The sequence below is a fragment of the Moschus berezovskii genome, chromosome 24 (genome assembly GCF_049115385.1).
Source record: "Moschus berezovskii isolate FMDL1 chromosome 24, NW_MosBer_1.0, whole genome shotgun sequence".
In the NCBI taxonomy this organism is placed as follows: Eukaryota; Metazoa; Chordata; class Mammalia; order Artiodactyla; family Moschidae; genus Moschus; species Moschus berezovskii.
Genome location: NC_142483.1, coordinates 5,251,434 through 5,269,012, shown reverse-complemented (window position 1 = coordinate 5,269,012; position 17,579 = coordinate 5,251,434). Strand labels below are relative to the sequence as shown.

At 45.0% G+C, this 17,579-nt stretch overlaps 1 protein-coding gene across 12 annotated transcripts in view; it reads left to right on the top strand.

Annotated features, from left to right (window-relative positions):
- The window catches only part of ATG7 (autophagy related 7), a 259,273-nt gene that overhangs the window by 135,865 nt on the left and 105,829 nt on the right, over window positions 1-17,579 (top strand). For 10 of the 12 annotated variants that reach the window (XM_088831919.1, XM_088831926.1, XM_088831928.1 and 7 more), the window contains 2 exons: window positions 1,808-1,930; window positions 2,529-17,569. In XM_088831919.1, the coding sequence (XP_088688045.1) occupies window positions 1,808-1,930; window positions 2,529-2,639 (234 nt within the window). In that variant the 3' untranslated portion in view covers window positions 2,640-17,569. Of the gene's footprint in view, window positions 1-1,807; window positions 1,931-2,528; window positions 17,570-17,579 lie in introns of those variants that run through there. The other 2 variants (XM_055413573.2, XM_088831925.1) reach the window with 1 other exon arrangement.

The window sequence follows — 17,579 nt, the reverse complement described above, 5'->3', positions numbered from 1 at the left end:
GGACACACCAGGGTTCCCTGTCCTTCACCATCTCCCAGAGCTTGCTCAAACTCATGTCCATCGAGTCGGTGATGACATCCAACCATCTCGTCCTCTGTCACCCCCTTCTCCTGCCTTCATTATTTCCCAGCATCAGGGTCTTTTCCAATGAGTCGGCTGTTTGCATCACGTGGCCAAAGTATTAGAGCTTCAGCTTCAGCATCAATCCTTTCAATGAATAATCAGGATTGATTTCCTTTAGGATGGACTGGTTTGATGTTGCAGTCCAAGGGACTCCCAAGCGTCTTCTTCAACACTACAGTTCAAAAGCATTGATTCTTCGGCACTCAGCCATATTTAAGAGTCTCCTGATCACAGCGCATGTAAATATTAAACGTCTAAGGTGCTTATCTTATTTTGTCTTCCCATAAGAATAGTGGTTGTTCCATTATCTTTGTGAGTACTTGGTATTTTCTGTCCTGTTCATCTTAGCCACTCTGGTAGGTATAAAGTAGTCGTTCATTGTGGCTTTTAGTTGTCGCTTGTAATGTTGAGCAACTTTTCATGTGTTTATTGGCTGTTTGGGCAACTTTTTTGTGATACGCCTGGTGAAATTCATTTTTACATTAAAAAAATCATTTTTAATGCATTTGACTAACTGGTGGGTCTCATTTCCCACCTTTTGTCCCTTCCTTTCCCTTTATCCTTAAACAGTTTTTTTCTTTGCTCTTCTCTTGCCTATAATTCTGTTTGTTCTTTTATTAATTTGTTTTTAACTGGAGGATAATTGCTTTACATGTTGTGTTTCTGCCATACAACAACGTGAATCAGCTGTAAACATGCATGTATCGCCTCTCTCTTGAGCCTCCCTCTCCCCAGCACCCTCGTCCCACCCTCTGGGTCATCAGAGCGCCAGCTGATCTTTGTGTTACACAGCGGCTCCCCACCCGCTGCCTCTGTTACACGTGGTGGTGTGTATGTGTCAGTGCCACTCTCTCAATTTGTCCCCCCCTCTCCTTCCCCTGCTGTGTCCATGAGCCCATTCTTAACATCTGTGTCTCTCTTCCTGCTCTGCAAATAGGTTCAGCATTACCATTTTTCTAGATTTCATGTATATACCTTAATATACAGTATTTTTCTCACTTACTTCACTCTATATAACAAGCTCTAGGTTCATCCACCCAATTTCAACTGACTCAGATTCATGCCTTTTTATGGCTAGTATTCCATGGTATCTATGTACCACAATTTCCTTATCCATTCATCTGTCAATACAGAAGGAAATCATTGCCTATTACTTTTCTCCTAAACAGTGAACTTTAGAATCAGCAACCTCTACTCTTCTAGAGTTTTTAGTGAATTTAACTTATTTTGTCTGAGAAATACTGTCATCTGAACTGGAAGATGGTATTGTCGTTCTTTCTAAGAAAGGGAAAATGGTAAATACTAAACCCTCACAGTTTTTTGCCTAACAGATTGATTTTTCCCATATTTGATTTTTAATTCTTGTTTTAGTTCCATTTTTGACAGGTGATTATTAGAAGTGAAAATCTTTTAATATGCATTTAAATCCTACCTCCCCCTTAACATATATCTAATATACTTCCATGGTGGCTCAGACAGTAAAGAATCCACATGCAGTGCAGGAGACCCCGGTTCAATCCCTGGGTCAGGAAGATTTCCTGGAGAAGGGAATGGCTACTCACTCCAGTATTCTTGCTTGGCGAATTCCATGGACAGAGGAGCCTGGAGGGCTGTAGTCCATGGGGTAAAAAGAGTTGGAAACAACTGAGCGACTTAACACTTTCACTCATAAATATCTTTGCAGGTTCTCGATCAGTATGAACGAGAAGGATTTAATTTCCTGGCGAAGGTGTTTAATTCTTCACATTCCTTCTTAGAGGACTTGACTGGCCTTACGTTGCTGCATCAGGAGACCCAGGCTGCTGAGGTAAGACTTAAGCATCTTGTTCATAAGACAGATGTGTCTAAAACCTGTGTGATATTCAGATTTACAGAAAAGGAAGGAAGCGGTTAATGATGAATGTTTTCCTTGGAACCAAATTGCTCAGTCAGTCTGCTAGTCATCAGTAAATGAGCCTTTTGCAGTTGCTGGATGCTGCTGTGTGCAGGTTGTTGTGTGGTGGGTGCCAAATGCACAAAACTGCTGATGAAGAAACTGCGGGTTATTGACTTCCAAGCATCCCGGTTCTTTCTATCGAGCAGCATGCCTGTGGCCATTGCAGAGTTGGCTGCAATGTCCATACATCAAAATGCAAGTCAGGGAAGACACTGGCCTCTGGCCATGTTCAGCAAGAACATGCCTGGTTTTTATTTCACAAGCAAATTCGTCCTCTTGGGCCACTGAAGCCCTCCATGAAGTGGCTTCCTCAGTTACAACCTAAGAGAGTTTTGTTTTGCTTGCCATTTAGAATATTTTGCAAATCTTAATTTCCTGGGTTGCTACAATTGTGGTTTGTTTGCTTTTTAAAGGCTGGGATTACAGGGTGGATGATCATTTTGCTTTTCCAAATGTTCACTCTTCTCAGAAAAGACTGCTGCATACGTGTGGCACTGCCCAGTCACTTGGCAAAACAGTTCCTCAAGGTGGATGCTTAGTCACTCAGTCGTGTCCGACTCTGCTAGCCCATAGACTGTAGCCCACCAGGCTCCTCTGTCCATGGGATTCTCCAGGCAAGAATACTGGAGTGGGTTGCCATTCCCTTCTCCAGGGGATCTTCCCGACGCAGAGATCGAACCCAGGTCTCTTGCACTGAGGGGGAATTCTTTACTGTCTGAGCTACGAGGGAATCCCTCAAGATGGATGAATGAGATTAAATCAACATATCTCCGCGACCCAGCCCTCTCCCACCTGGGTAAAGAAGCTCTTAGGAAAATGTGGCCTGTCATAGCGTTTCCTCAAGTTACATAAGAAAAGCTTGGGTGCTTGTGTCCTTTGGGAGTAGGATATTTGCAGAGTTACCATCAGCCCCCTAGTCCTGTTCATCAGTTACCGTCTGGGGTTGTGTATCCTCAATACCGGGGGAGGCCCCAGGGGTCAGTGAGAGGTGGGCCAGCCCAACACTGGACTAGCTAGTGGTGAAAAGACAGCTGTTTATAAGAGTGGACCTATCACCGAGTGTAGGAAAACCACACAGAAATACCAAAATGAAATCTTCCGACGCTCTCAGCAGATGGAAGTCAGAGTTTTCACCTCACCATAGAGGCGTGATGGCACTTCTCTAGTGCTTGTCGTAGAACCGAAAGCGATCCTTCTTCATCTTGCCCCGGTGTCCTCTGGGCATCCAGCAGATGCAGTCTTCCACTTGTGACCTGTGATCAGGCCCACACAGAGTCTCTTAGCCTCATCTCAGGAGATGACTAGCGTCTCTGCACGCCTTTGAGAGACGGTGAGATTTTCTCCAGAGCTGTGATTGGCTTCCCAGAGAAGGTTCAGAATGTTATGTTGATCAAGGCTGCACTTTGTCTCCTGAGCAGGGCTGATGGTGAGGCGTTTGACTAGTTGGCGGGGAGATTTTTCCGCCCACCTAGAAATAATTCACGTACTTCTCTTTGGTTGCCTAGAAGAATTTCAACTTGATATCAACCCCATCGCCGCCACCTACCATGTTTCAGTCTTTAAAAACAGACCGGATGCTAGCATAAAGGGTATATTCGTTGATCACACATGGCTTGTTTTGCGTTTTAGTTGGTCAAACATTAGTTGCCTTTTCAGAGACCCAGAAGGAGAAGGGGCAGTTTAAGAAAGCAACAGCAGTGAGATAGTAGGGCAGGAAGGGGGAGTGATCTCATCCACAAGTCTGAGTTTTCTTTTTGAAGTTTTCCTCCATTAAAGTACATTTATAGTTTTGCAGTCATAAGCCACACGTAGGTTTTAGATTAGAGATGGTAAACTGGTTGGCCTGTGACCAGATATGGCTCACACGTGTGTTTTGTTTGGCCTCCCATGTGTTAAATTCTGAATGAAGCCAACATTTTAAAAGTTATATGAGTTTTACGTAAAAATGTGAGTTTTCCCATTTCCAACTTCTTTGAAAGATCCGATCTGGCAACCCCAGGCTTGCATTCCTTAATGACGATAGTTAGCTGGAGCCAAAAAGCCAATTTTATAGATTAAATAATGTGCTTGATACAAGGTTTTAAAGGCATAAAAACACTGTATGGAAAGGAACCCTGCCTTCCACACCTGTCCCTCACCACCCTGTCCCCTTCGTGGAGACGAACACTGCTGTTGCTTTCTTGCCCCAAAGATATTCTTTAGTGACGGTGCTCTGTTTCAAAGATGCTTTTCAGGTGATGACTCTTACTGGTATTGGAGTTTGCAACCCCTGTCTTAGAAAAGGGTTATTCTTTTTCTTCAGAAACTTGAAATAGGACTATGTTTTTAAAAAAAGAATGCTTACCAGCAGACCTCCTAGCAACAAAAATCATTGTCTTGCCTATGTTATTCTACTTTACTGTGAAAAATGTGTGTGTGTGAATAAATATGAATATCAAAAGATATCCACATACCTGCGTCAAGGTTGTGTTCTGATTTGCACAGTTGACTCTCAGTACATTTACAGATGTTCAGTAATAAAGATACAAACTTCCGCATCCCATATCGAAAAGTCCCAACTACGAGGCTCCTCCGTCCATGGGATTTTCCAGGCAAGAGTACAGGAGTGGATTGCCATTTCCTTCTCCAGGGGCTCTAACTGACCCAGGGATTGAACCCAGGGTCTCCCACATTGCAGGCAGATGCTTTACCCTCTGAGCCACCAGGGAAGCAATGCGATGAGGAATGCCCAATTAATTCTCTTCTTGGACTCACTGGTTTCATTCATCAACATCACAGTTGCAAAAGATTCAACCAGATAATTATATGTGACAGTATCATTTTATACATTGTTTATAAAATATTTGTAGAAATGCTAGTTTTGCAAAAAAGAAAGCCTTTACTGAACATCTTTTGAAAACTCATAGCAGGGCACTGTGCTCGTTGCTGAATACAAAACTTAGCGAGATGAGCTCACAGTGTGTAGTAGAGATGTGACTACTGAACTCTAGTATCAGCAGAAGCATTTTAGACATTTGTGTATTAGGTGCTGAGAGAACAGGTACTCCTGCCTGGAGGAGTAGTTATGTCAACAAAAAGCTTTCCTTGGAAGGGACCAGATTTTCCAATTAGTTGGGATAAGATAAGTAGGCTGTCTCTGAAAAGAAGATTTGGGCAGGGAAAGTGTGGGGAAGGAGTGGAACAGGAGAGGAAGGCCAGGGTGTCCTTGGAATAAAGATCTCAGAGGCCAGGAGTCTAAAGTATGTTCCTCAGATCTTGAGCATTTAGTCTGAGTTACCTGGTGTCAGAGCCTGTTTGTTTGCTTCTGTTTGGCTGCACTGGGTCTCTGATACCTCGCACAGGCTTTCTCTAGTTGTGGTGAGGGGAGCTATTCTTCATTGCGGTGCTCAGGCTCCTCAATGTGGTGGCCTCTCTTGTTGCAGAGCACAGGCTCCAGGGCACGCAAGCTTCGGTAGTTGCGGCTCCCAGGCTCTAGAGCACAGGCTCAGCAGCTGTGGCACATGGGCTTTGCTGCCCCACGGCATGTGGGATCTTCCCAAATCCAGGATTGAACCTGAGTCTCCTGCTTTGGCAGATGGATTCTTTACCACTGAGCCACCAGGGAAGCCCCGAATGCACTTTTCAGTAATAGCTTTATTGACTTGTAAGTCACGTACCATGAAGTTCACCCTATCAGCATGTCCAGTTCAGTGGCATTTAGTACCTTCACAGTCCTGCTACTGTCACTGTCGAGCTTAGTACCTTTTCATCCCCACAAAAATGAACTTTGTGCCACTGAGCTGTCACTCCTCACTCCCGCCTCCTCCTTCCTTCCAGTCCTGATGACCACTAACCTCCCTTCGGTCTCTGTGGATTTTCCTATCCTGGATATGTCACGTGTTGTTGCTGTTAGTCACTCAGTCGTGTCCGACTCTGCAACCCCACGGACTGCAGCACGTCAGGCTTCCCTGTCCATCACCATCTCCCAGAGCTTGCTCAAACTCATGTCCATTGACTCAGTGACACTACCCAACCATCTCATCCTCTGCTGCCCCCTTCTCCATTTCCCTTCAGTTTCTTCTGTCATCAAGGTCTTTTCCAATGAGCTGGATCTTCATGTCACATGACAAAAGTATTGGAGCTTCAGCTTCAGCCTCAGTCCTTCCAATGAATATTCAGGGTTGATTTCCTTTGGGATGGACTGGTTGGATCTCCTTGCAGTCCAAGGACTCTCAAGAGTCTTCTCCAGCACCATAGTTCAAAAGCAGACGAGGCTTGATCACTCAGAGCTTTTGTGTAATAAAGTTTTATTAAAGTATGAAAGAGATAGAGAAAGCTTCTGACACAGACATCAGAAGCGGGCAGAAAGAGTGCCCCCTGCTAGCCTTTAGCAGGAAGTTACATACCTATTAGCAGCTGCTCATTAGAGAAAGCAAGTGTCTCAAGACTCAGACAGTGGCACCAGGCCCCTCACCCACAGCATGCATTTTGAAATAACATGGGCACACGGTGAGTCATCCCAGGCCATAAAACGATTGACATATATCTTGTATATCTTGGAGAAAGGCGGATTTCCAAGGAATAGATTAGTCTCATTAACATAGCTTAAGAGAACATTTGCATGAGTAAAACATACTGGTTTGTTGAATAAAACAGACTGGTTTGTCAAGTCTGTTCTGAGTCTTAGGCACACCAGCTTGAAGAAAGACAGAGTCTAAGGTAAGTACATGAACAGGGAGGCCTGGCTTGCTGCAGTCCATGGGGTTCCAAAGAGTCAGACATGACTGCGCGACTGAACTGACTGACTGAAGATAAATACGTAGTTCATTAACACAGCTCAAGAAAAACATTTCCATAAGAAAAATGCATTGGTTAGTTCAAGGTTTGAGAAAAGTGAAGTTCAGGTAGAACCAGGTGTCATCATGGCAACACAGAATTTTAGAAGAAACCTCCTTTTAATTTTGTATAGAGAAGGGAAAAAAATCTTGATATTTGTAGTTTTTTTCCTCCTACCGCTTAAGAGAGAGATTTTAAAAAACTGTCTGATATTTGCAGCCTATTTCCTCCATTTGGGGGCCCCTAGCCTTCCTGCCTGTTACCCTCTCATTACATGACAACTAGAAAAACCAGCTTTGACTATACAGACCTTTGTCAACAAAGTGATGTCTCTGCTTTTTAACACACTGTCTAGGTTGATCATAGCTTTTCTTCCAAGGAGCAAGTGTCTTTTAATTTCATGGCTGCAGTCACCATCATCTACAGTGATTTTGTAGACCAAGAAGATAAAGTCTGTCACTGCTTCTACTTTTCCCCTCTCCTGTTTACCGCAAAGTGATGGGACTGGATGCCATGATCTTAGCTTTTTTAGTGTAGAATTTTAAGCCAGCTTTTTCACTCTGCTCTTTGACCTTCATCAAGAGGCTGAATGAACTTCTGTTGTGGCTCAGACAGTAAAGAGTCTGCCTGCAGTGCGGGAGACCCAGCTTTGATCCCTGGGTCGGGAAGATCCCCTGGAGAAGGGACTAGCAACCCACTCCAGTACTCCTGTGTGGAAATCCCACGGATGGAGGAGCCTGGCAGGGTACAGTCCATGGGGTCGCAAAGAGTCGGACACAACTGAGTGACTTCCCTTTCAAGAGCCTGAAACCAACAAAGTTAAGGCCTTTGTGTCTGATGTCTGTTACTTAGCATGGTATTTTCTAGGTTCATCCATTTTGTAGCGGGGTAATTCCTTTCAACTTAAAGAAAGAAAATGTTTTGTTGTTATTAAACTTTTTCATCTCCCTTATCATCTGTGGTCTCTCCCCAGATATGGCCCCTTTATGAAGGAGGAATGCAAAACTGATCCCACTAGAGACTGCGGATCCCTTTGTTTTCATAGAAAGGGGCACAGAGAGAATGGGTTGAGAGAGAGATGCAAGACTGAACCAGCCGCGCTTAGTGAGACTGACCCGTGGAGTTTTTGTGCCCATCTCCCTCCCATCATCGAGTATCCGAAAGTGATTGCCTGTGTACTAGTTGAATGATAGTGCTGTTGAGAGGACAGGCAGATCGCCAGGTTGGGTCTGTTGGAAGAGGGGCGAGGAGCAAGGTGCAGAAAGGGGGCTGGCAGAGGGGGAGGGGTGCCAGACGCACAGGGCTCAGCTTGTCCTGGGCTGTGCTGGTTTTGAGGAGGTGGGATCAATGAGTGAAAGTGGCTAGATGGTGTTAGAGACGGCGGAGGTACAACTTGGAGACAGAGAACGGAGCTGGTGGCTTTAGCAGGCAGAGTCCTCCTGCTTCACCGAGCACAGTGAAGAGAAGCTGCAGACCAAGGACGCAGGGAAAGTGCTTACATGGAGAATATGTGCTAAGGAGTTAATCTTATCTCAAGCTGTAGACTGAAAAGTTTAAAACACCCACCTCATAAATTTTTCACAAGGAAAGGGTCTTAGGCAGAGATTGCTGGATTCTTTGTAGCCAGTTTAGCTCTTGGTAAGTGTACTCTGCCCATGAGGTATTAGGAGGCCCCACTCAGCTTTTTACCCTCTTAAACCGTTGCTCTCTGAGCAGGGAATTTTGCACAGAGTTCTGACCTTTCAAGACCCTGTTGAGAATGGTCTCGCATATTTGAAGATGGACCCCAGTCGCCCATGGCTCCTAGCTGACTGTTTATCCTAGTTGGAACCAGAGGAAAAGACCCTAAAGTTGATGAAACAGAAGACATCCAAGTCACAGAGCCATTGACGTGCTCACCACATACTCTTTAAATTGCTGACCTTGTTGTGAAAAGGCCGAGTCTAATCAAACTGAATGACTTAGCCATCTTTTCATAAAATTTGCTGTGACTTTCTTTAGGGTTATTTTTCTTAGGGTTATTTTCCTTAGGGTTATTTTTCTTAGGGTTATTTTTCATCAAGTATCAGTTCACATGTACTGCTTTAGTTCCAACTGTGAGTTCAACATTGTGCTGTGGGAAATGCCAAATAAGTTTCAAACTCTATCTAACCAGAGAGAGAAAACACTGATTTATAGGAGTTAATAAAGCAAGCTATATTGGTATATCCTTGAGATGTTCAAATTCCAAAATTCCATAACCCAACTTGCCTGAAATAGTTCATTCTCATTTTTGAAAGTTGGCAAGTTTCTTGATTCCAGCATTAATTTTAGGCTACATTTTACTTGGCTTCCCTGGTGACTCAGATGGTAAAGAATCTGCCCACAATGCAAGAAATCTGGGTTTGATCCCTGGGTTGGGAAGATCCCCAGGAGGGGAAAATGGCAACCCACTCCAGTATTCTTGCCTGGAGAATCCCATGACCAGAGGAGCCTGGCAGGCTACAGTCCATGGGTCGCAAAGAGTCAGACACAACTGAGCAACTAACACACACACATACATGTTTTACTTGATGCTGTGTCATACAGTTATTTTTTAGTATTGCAATTACAACACTCCCTTAAAAGAACTATGTTTTTGCTAAGCACCACTTTCTTTCTGCAGAATTAGGGATTAATGAATGATCATTTAAAAAGTAAGTTTAGCACACCCGCTATATACCATAGGATATAAAAATCATAATTTGTTTTTTTAATTTTTATGACTGGCAATGAACAGGCCTGGGCCGGTGGGTTGATTCTGAATTAAAACTCAGATTCTGACTCATCCACTACAGAATCCAGAATTCTAGAAAATAAAATGCCCATTTCTCCCATAGCTGGAGAGTCATATGAAAGACATTGCAGTCATGTGATATGACTTCATTGGCATGACAGTTTACTATTCAGCAAAGTAAATAGTACAATTAACAAGTGTTTCTGCCGGGCCTTTTGCACTGACACTGAGTTTTTGGCCTCTCCCCTCACAGCTGGTTTTGATTTGGTTCCCGTGGAATATTTTTGTTTTGTTTTGTATTTAACAACAGTCAGATATTTATGTACAGCTTCATCAAGAGCCTCCGATGACAAATATGCCTTTGGAGGCTAGTAGAAGCTGTGGGAAACCCCCGTGTCAGCACTTAAACCTGTTTCCAGTGGAGGGAAATGGCCCTGGGGACTGACCTAACCTGCTCGCGAAGCAACGTCTCTTTTCCCAAGCCTTCTGCTAGCCCACTTCCAACCTGCACTGGCCCATCCTGACACTGTACCCTGCGTCAATTTTTCCTTATGAAGCAGTCCCTCGAGGCTCAGCTTTGGCCTTCTTTCCTAAGTGAGAGGGGAAAGGCAGAGACAGCAGGCAGAAAGCCATCTAATTCTTAGACTGGAAACTGGAGCCTGGTTTTTGAAATAAGGCTTGGCACTATCCCTTCAGAACTCACTTCATAAAACGAGTCCCTTTTATTTGCTGTCAGAGCTATCTCCATGGACTTGAGATGTTTAAATAAGTTGGTATTAGGGACAGTTCGGTTGGAGGATGGACAGTGGACCTTGGGCACAGTTCCACACGCTTTAAAAGAGGCGTCTTGGATGGCACAACCCACTTGGAGGTCTGCAGGGGAAAGAGGGGAAGAACCATAAATGCTAAAAGCAGAGTTCAAACAGCTAATAATAAGAACTAGAGCATGGAAACTGCATCCTCCTTAAGTTTAGTCCCTGTTCTGATAGTGTTCTCGTGAGGACTCGAGTCAACAGTTGGTGCATCACTTAGATCAGTTAAATTAAGGAGATTGGATGAAATGTGAAATCCTTTTTAGTTCCAGTAATTCAGTAATTTTGATTCAATGTACTGGTGTGACTGAAGTACAAAGATGGCCAGTTTTTATATCAAAATGTCTTCAAATGTGTCAGTGTGATTCCTTTTCATACAATGTATCAATATCCTCTTCAGTTCAGTTCAGTTCAGTTGCTCAGTCGTGTCCGACTCTTTGTGACCCCATGAATCACAGCACGCCAGGCCTCCCTGTCCATCACCAACTCCCGGAGCTCACTCAAACTCATGTCCATCGAGTTGGTGATGCCATCCAGCCATCTCATTCTCTGTCGTCCCCGTCTCCTCCCACCCCCAATCCCTCCCAGCATCAGACTCTTTTCCAGTGAGTCAACTGATCGCATGAGGTGGCCAAAGTTATTGGAGTTTCAGCTTTAGCATCGGTCCTTCCAATGAACACCCAGGATTGATCTCCTTTGGAATGGACTGGTTTGACCTCCTTGCAGTCCAAGGGACTCTCAAGAGTCTTCTCCAGCACCATAGTTCAAAAGCATCAATTCTTTGGCGATCAGCTTTCTTCACAGTCCAACTCTCACATCCATACATGACCATAGGAAAAACCATAGCCTTGACTAGACGGTTGGCAAAGTAATGTCTCTGCTTTTCAATATGCTATCTAGGTTGGTCATAACTTTCCTTCCAAAGAGTAAGCGTCTTTTAATTTCCTGGCTGCAATCAGCATCTGCAGTCCTCTAGTATCTCTCATATCTGGCTGCCATTGCTAGAAACAGTTCTGAGACAGATCTACCTTTAATTCTTAAATGACTTCTCATACTTTATGTTGGTTGGTGTATGTGTCACCATGTATATAAATCCTAAAAGGCACAATCCAACCAAATAACTTACCTCCTTTTCCAGACTTGGTTACCCAGGACTTTTGGCTTCATGATAAACTCAAATCTCCCCTCATTAAAATTGAGTATGTTTATAAAACACGCCCAACTCACTATCTGTTCATATAACTTCCAAAGAGAGACTCCCAAAATCCCCTTGTTTTGAGTAATGGCAGCATCCTTAGAACATTAAATGTGTAATATCTGACAAGTCTGTTTAAAAATTGGCCATATTTCACAGTTAACACTCCCAGAGTATATGAAGGCCTGAACCTGGCCTGGTCAGAAGGCCTGAATTCATGGCCCAGCTCCAGGCAATGGCCACACTCTTGTGGCAGGACAGGGCCATGTGCAGTGGCTCCCTGTGAGACCTTGGGTCATTTGCTTCACTGAACTTCCTTTTCCTTATTTGTTGAATGGGATCAGTAATCTTTACTCTGCACAGTTACTGTGAGCATTAAATAAGAAAGCCCCTAACAAGGGAAAATACAGATTAATTGGGAATTGGGCTACATCAAAATTTGCAACTTTGTACTTCAAAGGACACTATCAAGAAAGGAAAAGAATTAGAGAATAAAGTTTGTGGGTTTTTTTGCAATTTATTTTTCTGATTAGGAGCCAGTATCCAGAATATTTATATAGGGAATTCTTATAACTCAATAATAAAAAATCACTAATCCAATTTAAAAATGGCCAGTGGATTTAAGGCAGGCTTCCCTGGTAGCTCAGATGGTAAAGCGTCTGCCTACAATGCGGGAGACCAGGGTTTGATCCCTGGGTTGGGAAGATCCCCTGGAGAAGGAAATGGCAACCCACTCCAGTATTCATGCCTGGAAAAATCCCATGGACCGAGGAGCCTAGTGGGCTACAGTTCATGGGGGTCACAAAGAGTTGGACATGACTGAGTGACTTCCATGGACTTAAATTGACATTTTTTCGAAGATATACAGATGTCCAATAAGTCCATTAAAAAAAGATGCTTGGCATCATTAAGAGAAATGCAGATCAAAACCGCTGTGAGATCCCACTGCAGGCCCGCTAAGATGACTATAAAAGCTGAGAGTAATGAGTGTTGGCGAGGTATGGAGAAATTGGAACCCTCACACACTGTTGCTCGGAGTGTAAAATGGTGCAGTCACTTCGGAAAACAGTCTGGCAGTTCCTCAAAAAGTTAAATAGAGTTACTATATGGCTCTGTTCTTCCCCTTTTAGGTGTATAAACAAGAGAAATGAAAACTAATGTTCACACGGAAACTCGTACACACGTTTGTAACAGCATTCTTTATCATAATTGCCAGAATGTAGAAACAACCCACAGACCCATCACCTGGTGAACGGATCAATCAAATGTGGATATTATGCTTGGAATAATAATGGAATATTATTTGGTAATAAAAAAGAAAGGCACATGTTATAACACATGTTATAAAACAGAAGGGCACACGGATGAAGGATGAACCTTGAAATCATATGCTGAGTGAAGGAGGCCAGTCACAAAAGGCCACATATTACAGTATTTCACTTGTACAAAATGTCCAGAATTGAAAAGTCCATAGAGTCAGAGCAGATTAGCGGTTGCTGGCAAGTGGGGTGTGTGTGGAGACTTGGAGGGGAAATGAGGAGTGACTGCTTCTGGGTAAGGGTTTCTTTCTGATTAGTGTTCCATTCTTGGATTGTGATAATGATTGCATCTTGTGAATGTGCTTAAACCTTTGAATAATTCACATTAATGGGTGAATTGTGTGGTGTGTGAAGTTTTTCTCCACAAAATATTTTTTAAAAGAAAGCAAGCACATGGCCCTGAGGCACATGCTTGGCACTCCCTGGCTTCCATCTCCTCCTTTCTCTGTCTGGGTCCTGGTGGTTGTGGGGATATTCTGTTTGTGACAACGAGCTCGTTGTAAGAGTGAACTTGGTGTAGATGTGACAACGATTTCTTCCATTTTTACTGTGCCTTCGTTTTCAAAGCCGTGGTCTCTGCACACCTCATTTAATCCTTTCTCCTACCACCGGGAGGCAGTAAATACTTTGTTGAGTTGTTGTTCAGTTGCAGAGTTGTGTCTGACTCTTTGCAAACCCACGAACTGCAGCACACCAGGCTTCCGTGTCCTTCACTATCTCCCCGGGTTTGCTTTAACTGCCATTCAGCCATCGCATCCTCTGTCGCCTCCTCCTCCTCCTGCCCTCAGTCTTTCCCAGCATCAGGGTCTTTGCCAGTAAGTTGGCTCTTCGCATCAGGTAGCCAAAGTATTGGAGCTTCAGCCTCAGCATCAGTCCTTCCAATGAATATTCAGGGTTGATTTCCTTTAGGATGGACTGGTTTGATCTCCTTGCAGTTCAAGGGACTCTCAAGAGTCTTCTCTAGTACCCCAGAGCCCACTGGTCAACTGCCTCCCTTGTGGGCTCCTTAGGAGGAGAAAGTCAGGGTCAGCCCCTGATGGAGGGGTGAAGGGAAGACAAGAGTGCCTGTTGTTGTTCAAGTTGAAATGGGCATTTGAAAGATCCAAATCCCAGCCTGGCTCTGAATCTTTAAAATCTCACTCTTTGTTAGAGGATTTTATTTTTTTCCCCAAAATATTTGTGTGTGTGTGTGAGGAGTCTCAAACATACAGAAAAGTTGACAGACGAGTGAAATGAATGCCCAACACCTTCCTCTTGGCTTCGTCTGTTCGTGTCTGCCTCGCCCGCTTATATGTCTCTTGCTCTTTCCACATACATCGCACGCATGGTCACACGTTTTCTCTCTTCCTGAACTGTTTGAGAGTACGTTCCGTACACAGTGACACTCCCTCGCCTATATTTCTTTTTGAATCTGGTAACCATGCAGACACTCTTCTATGTAAATGGAATACTGTTGTCATCACAGAATAAAGAACAATAATTTTGTAACACCACCTGAAATCCAACATGAACTCAAAATTTCCCAACAGTTTGCAGGTTTTAAAGGCACCTTTTAAGCCATTGTTCGCTTTCTCCTTGAGTTTGTGTCTTTATACATAAGCAGTTTTTGAAATAATAATTAAGCATCAGTCCCTTGGTGCTGAAACTTGAGCATATCTGTTAAGCTCTCTTCGCACCCTCGTCTCTACAGAAGGAGGAGACACACTTCTCCCGTTAGGCAGTGTCCCCGCTGTCCTGCCGTCCCACACAGGCCTCTTCCAGTTGAGATTATCTCCTGGGCATGCTGGTCTGACGGAGGCAGTCCTGATGGCCAGCCCACGCCTCCACAGGGTCCCCAGAGCCTGAGGCTTTGAGGAGGTAGGAATGGGACTCCCAGAAGCCAAACAGGATACATTTAAACCGTTGAGATGACATTGACCAGCTAAGCCATCAAGTGGTTCCCCCACCGCCATCGCCACCCCCCGAATTCTGCCGTCCCCCAGTAGAGTGGCACGTTGAACAGCTTGTCCCACCCTAAAGCTCTCCTCCTTGGCAGTCTGTGTGTGACCTTGAATCATAACAGCATTAAGATAAAGCAGTGCGTTTTGTTGGGGAGGAGGGGCTTTTCAGCCTGTGAGAGAGGAAGTGGGGAGCCGCTGGCCCAGACTTCCTGACCACAGTGGAGGGTCCTGGGAGCCTGGGAGGTGTGTTCGCCATTTGGCCCGTGACCCTGATCCTAGGGGCTGTATTTTTACAGCTGACCCTTCTCACTTGCAAACATAACAGCTGCTCTGTGTTGTACTTGGGGGGTTTCCATGTTTTGATACTGTAAAATTAAATTGATTCTCGGTTCTGAAATCTTCATTTTGATCTATCTTGCTTCTCACCTTAGCTCTGGGAGAGGCCGGAGGGACGGGGATGCGAAATATTCTATAATGTATATTTTTAGTAATATTGTTCATATTTAAGCCTGGCTCCTGTTGGTCAGCAAATATTTATTGACCCCTTTCCAATTTCATGGCTGGGTGGGGATCCAAAGAGGTACAAGCCAGACCTTCCCGAGACTGGTAACACATAGCTGGGCACATGTTTAGAAGCCCATCCCAAGTCCACCCTGCTCTTAATTCCTGTCTGTTCTCATCCCTCCTAAACAGTTCTGCTTTCCTCTGGGGTCTTCGTTGTAAATCTGGGCATTCCAGTCACCAGGTATTTCCCCCCTCAAGCTTGACACACTCCGCTTTCTAGATTTACACCATTTTCTCACCTAACCACAGGTTCCATAAAAGAACTCTCTGCTCAGCGAGTCCTTCAGCAAACAACTAGCTTCTCGGCTTCTCTCACCACCACCATCCCTAAGAGAAGAAAGAGTTTCCCTGCGATCAGAGCTTGGGCTGCTCCTTTCTCCACAGCACACCCATTTCTCGTTGTCGGTTAGGGCTCAGCTCTCCCTTCTCCCAAGCGTCTGTGCGGCGGCGTGAGGCCACACCTCGTAGGGTGGGGAAGAGGGCCGCTCAGGCCATCTGTGCTGGCCGAGTGTGGGGCCAGAGGCCAGTGTGAGGCTGCCTCTTTCAGCCCAATGGGGACGGCCAGTCCACGTCGTTGCCTCGGGACATGAGCCCTCAGTCTCCACTGCAGTCTAAAAAAAGTCCTTACCCTGCTGAAGCTTGTTGATAAACCCAGATCTGTAATTAGGAACGTAAACGACGCAGTACAGGCCTCACACAAATGAACAGTTTGTGGAGCATTATGGGCCCCTGTGGATTATTTGACTTGAAGAGAAGGACGGGGGAAAAGCTGGTTGCTGTTGGACAAATTGCCACCAGATGTAGATTTCAATAAACACCACACTGCTGTTCCCTCTTGCCTGAAGGTGCTGTGAATGTCTCGAGGCAAAAGAGCAATCAGTAAACAGGCGACTGTCCCACTGAGAGGAGTCTCCTGGTGTCCCTGGCCTGGCCGCTTGTCCACAGAGTGCAAGACAGACCCCCGGGGCCTCTCTCCCCTACCTAATGTGTTAAAGGAGAGTAATATACTTAAAATGCCGCAGCCAGATCCCACGGAACCTAAAGGAAGTCTGGAACTGTGGTTCAGACGGCATAAAAAGAAAGTGTCACTAGAGAGTGGAGGTGGCGCCTTAAGAGAAGATCAGAGGTTTTCCTTACATATGCTGATTGTAATGGCCTTGGGTGAACCTACTTCAGTCAGTGAATATTAATGTTAATGACCTCCTGGGGTCACATGAAGAAAGCCCACTTTCCTTCTTCCCCACTGAGTCTGCAGGTGAGAGGAGGCAGCATCAGAGCAGTCTTTATGGTGGCTCAGATGGTAAAGAATGTGCCTGCAAGGTGGGAGACTCGGGTTCGACCCCCGGGTCGGGAAGATCCCCCGAAGAAGGAAATGGCTACCCACTGCAGTATTCTCATCTGGAGAATTCCATGGACAGAGGAGCCTGGTGGGCTACAGTCCATGGGGTCGCAGAGAGTAAGACACAACTGAGCAACTAACACTTTCACTTTACAAGGAAATAATGGACAGCCTTTACTGTCCCGGGAAGTCTAAGCACAGAAGCTGCATGTCTGCCTTCACCAGCGCTGCTGTGGTCCAGCCAGCACTGCCTGAATCTGAGCTTGAAAGGTCACAGAGCCGCCACACTACTCTGTTGCGCCTTGAAGGGAGTGGGAAGAGACTGAGGCTGAGCGGGGAGGGAGAGGCAACGTGACTGGTCTCAGCTCAGTTCACTAATCCACTCCTTGTGCTCCTCAGAAGAGAGCGACTCTACACAGAGACTGCCCTGTCCCTCCGTAAAAAGGCAAGCACCGACTGGACGGTCGGCCTGAATCCAGCACACTCGTTTGCGTCACCGCCTGGTTCTCTCATCTCCTCTTCTCAGTTAGGTGTTCAACTTCCTGAAAGAAAGGACCACCTTTCCCATTCTCCTCGGCTAACAGGTGCCGTGTACATAAGTCCTCAGCAGAGTATCCATCGGTTGGATGGCAAGAAAAGGTTTCATGTAAAAAAATGCATCAAATACTGAGACCACATTCTTGTTTTGAATTGTATGTAAGAGCTTTAGGGGCTTAGAGCTCATTGGAAATCCTGGAGTTGAAGTAAATTCAATGACATCACGTTTATATTTGGCCCTCAG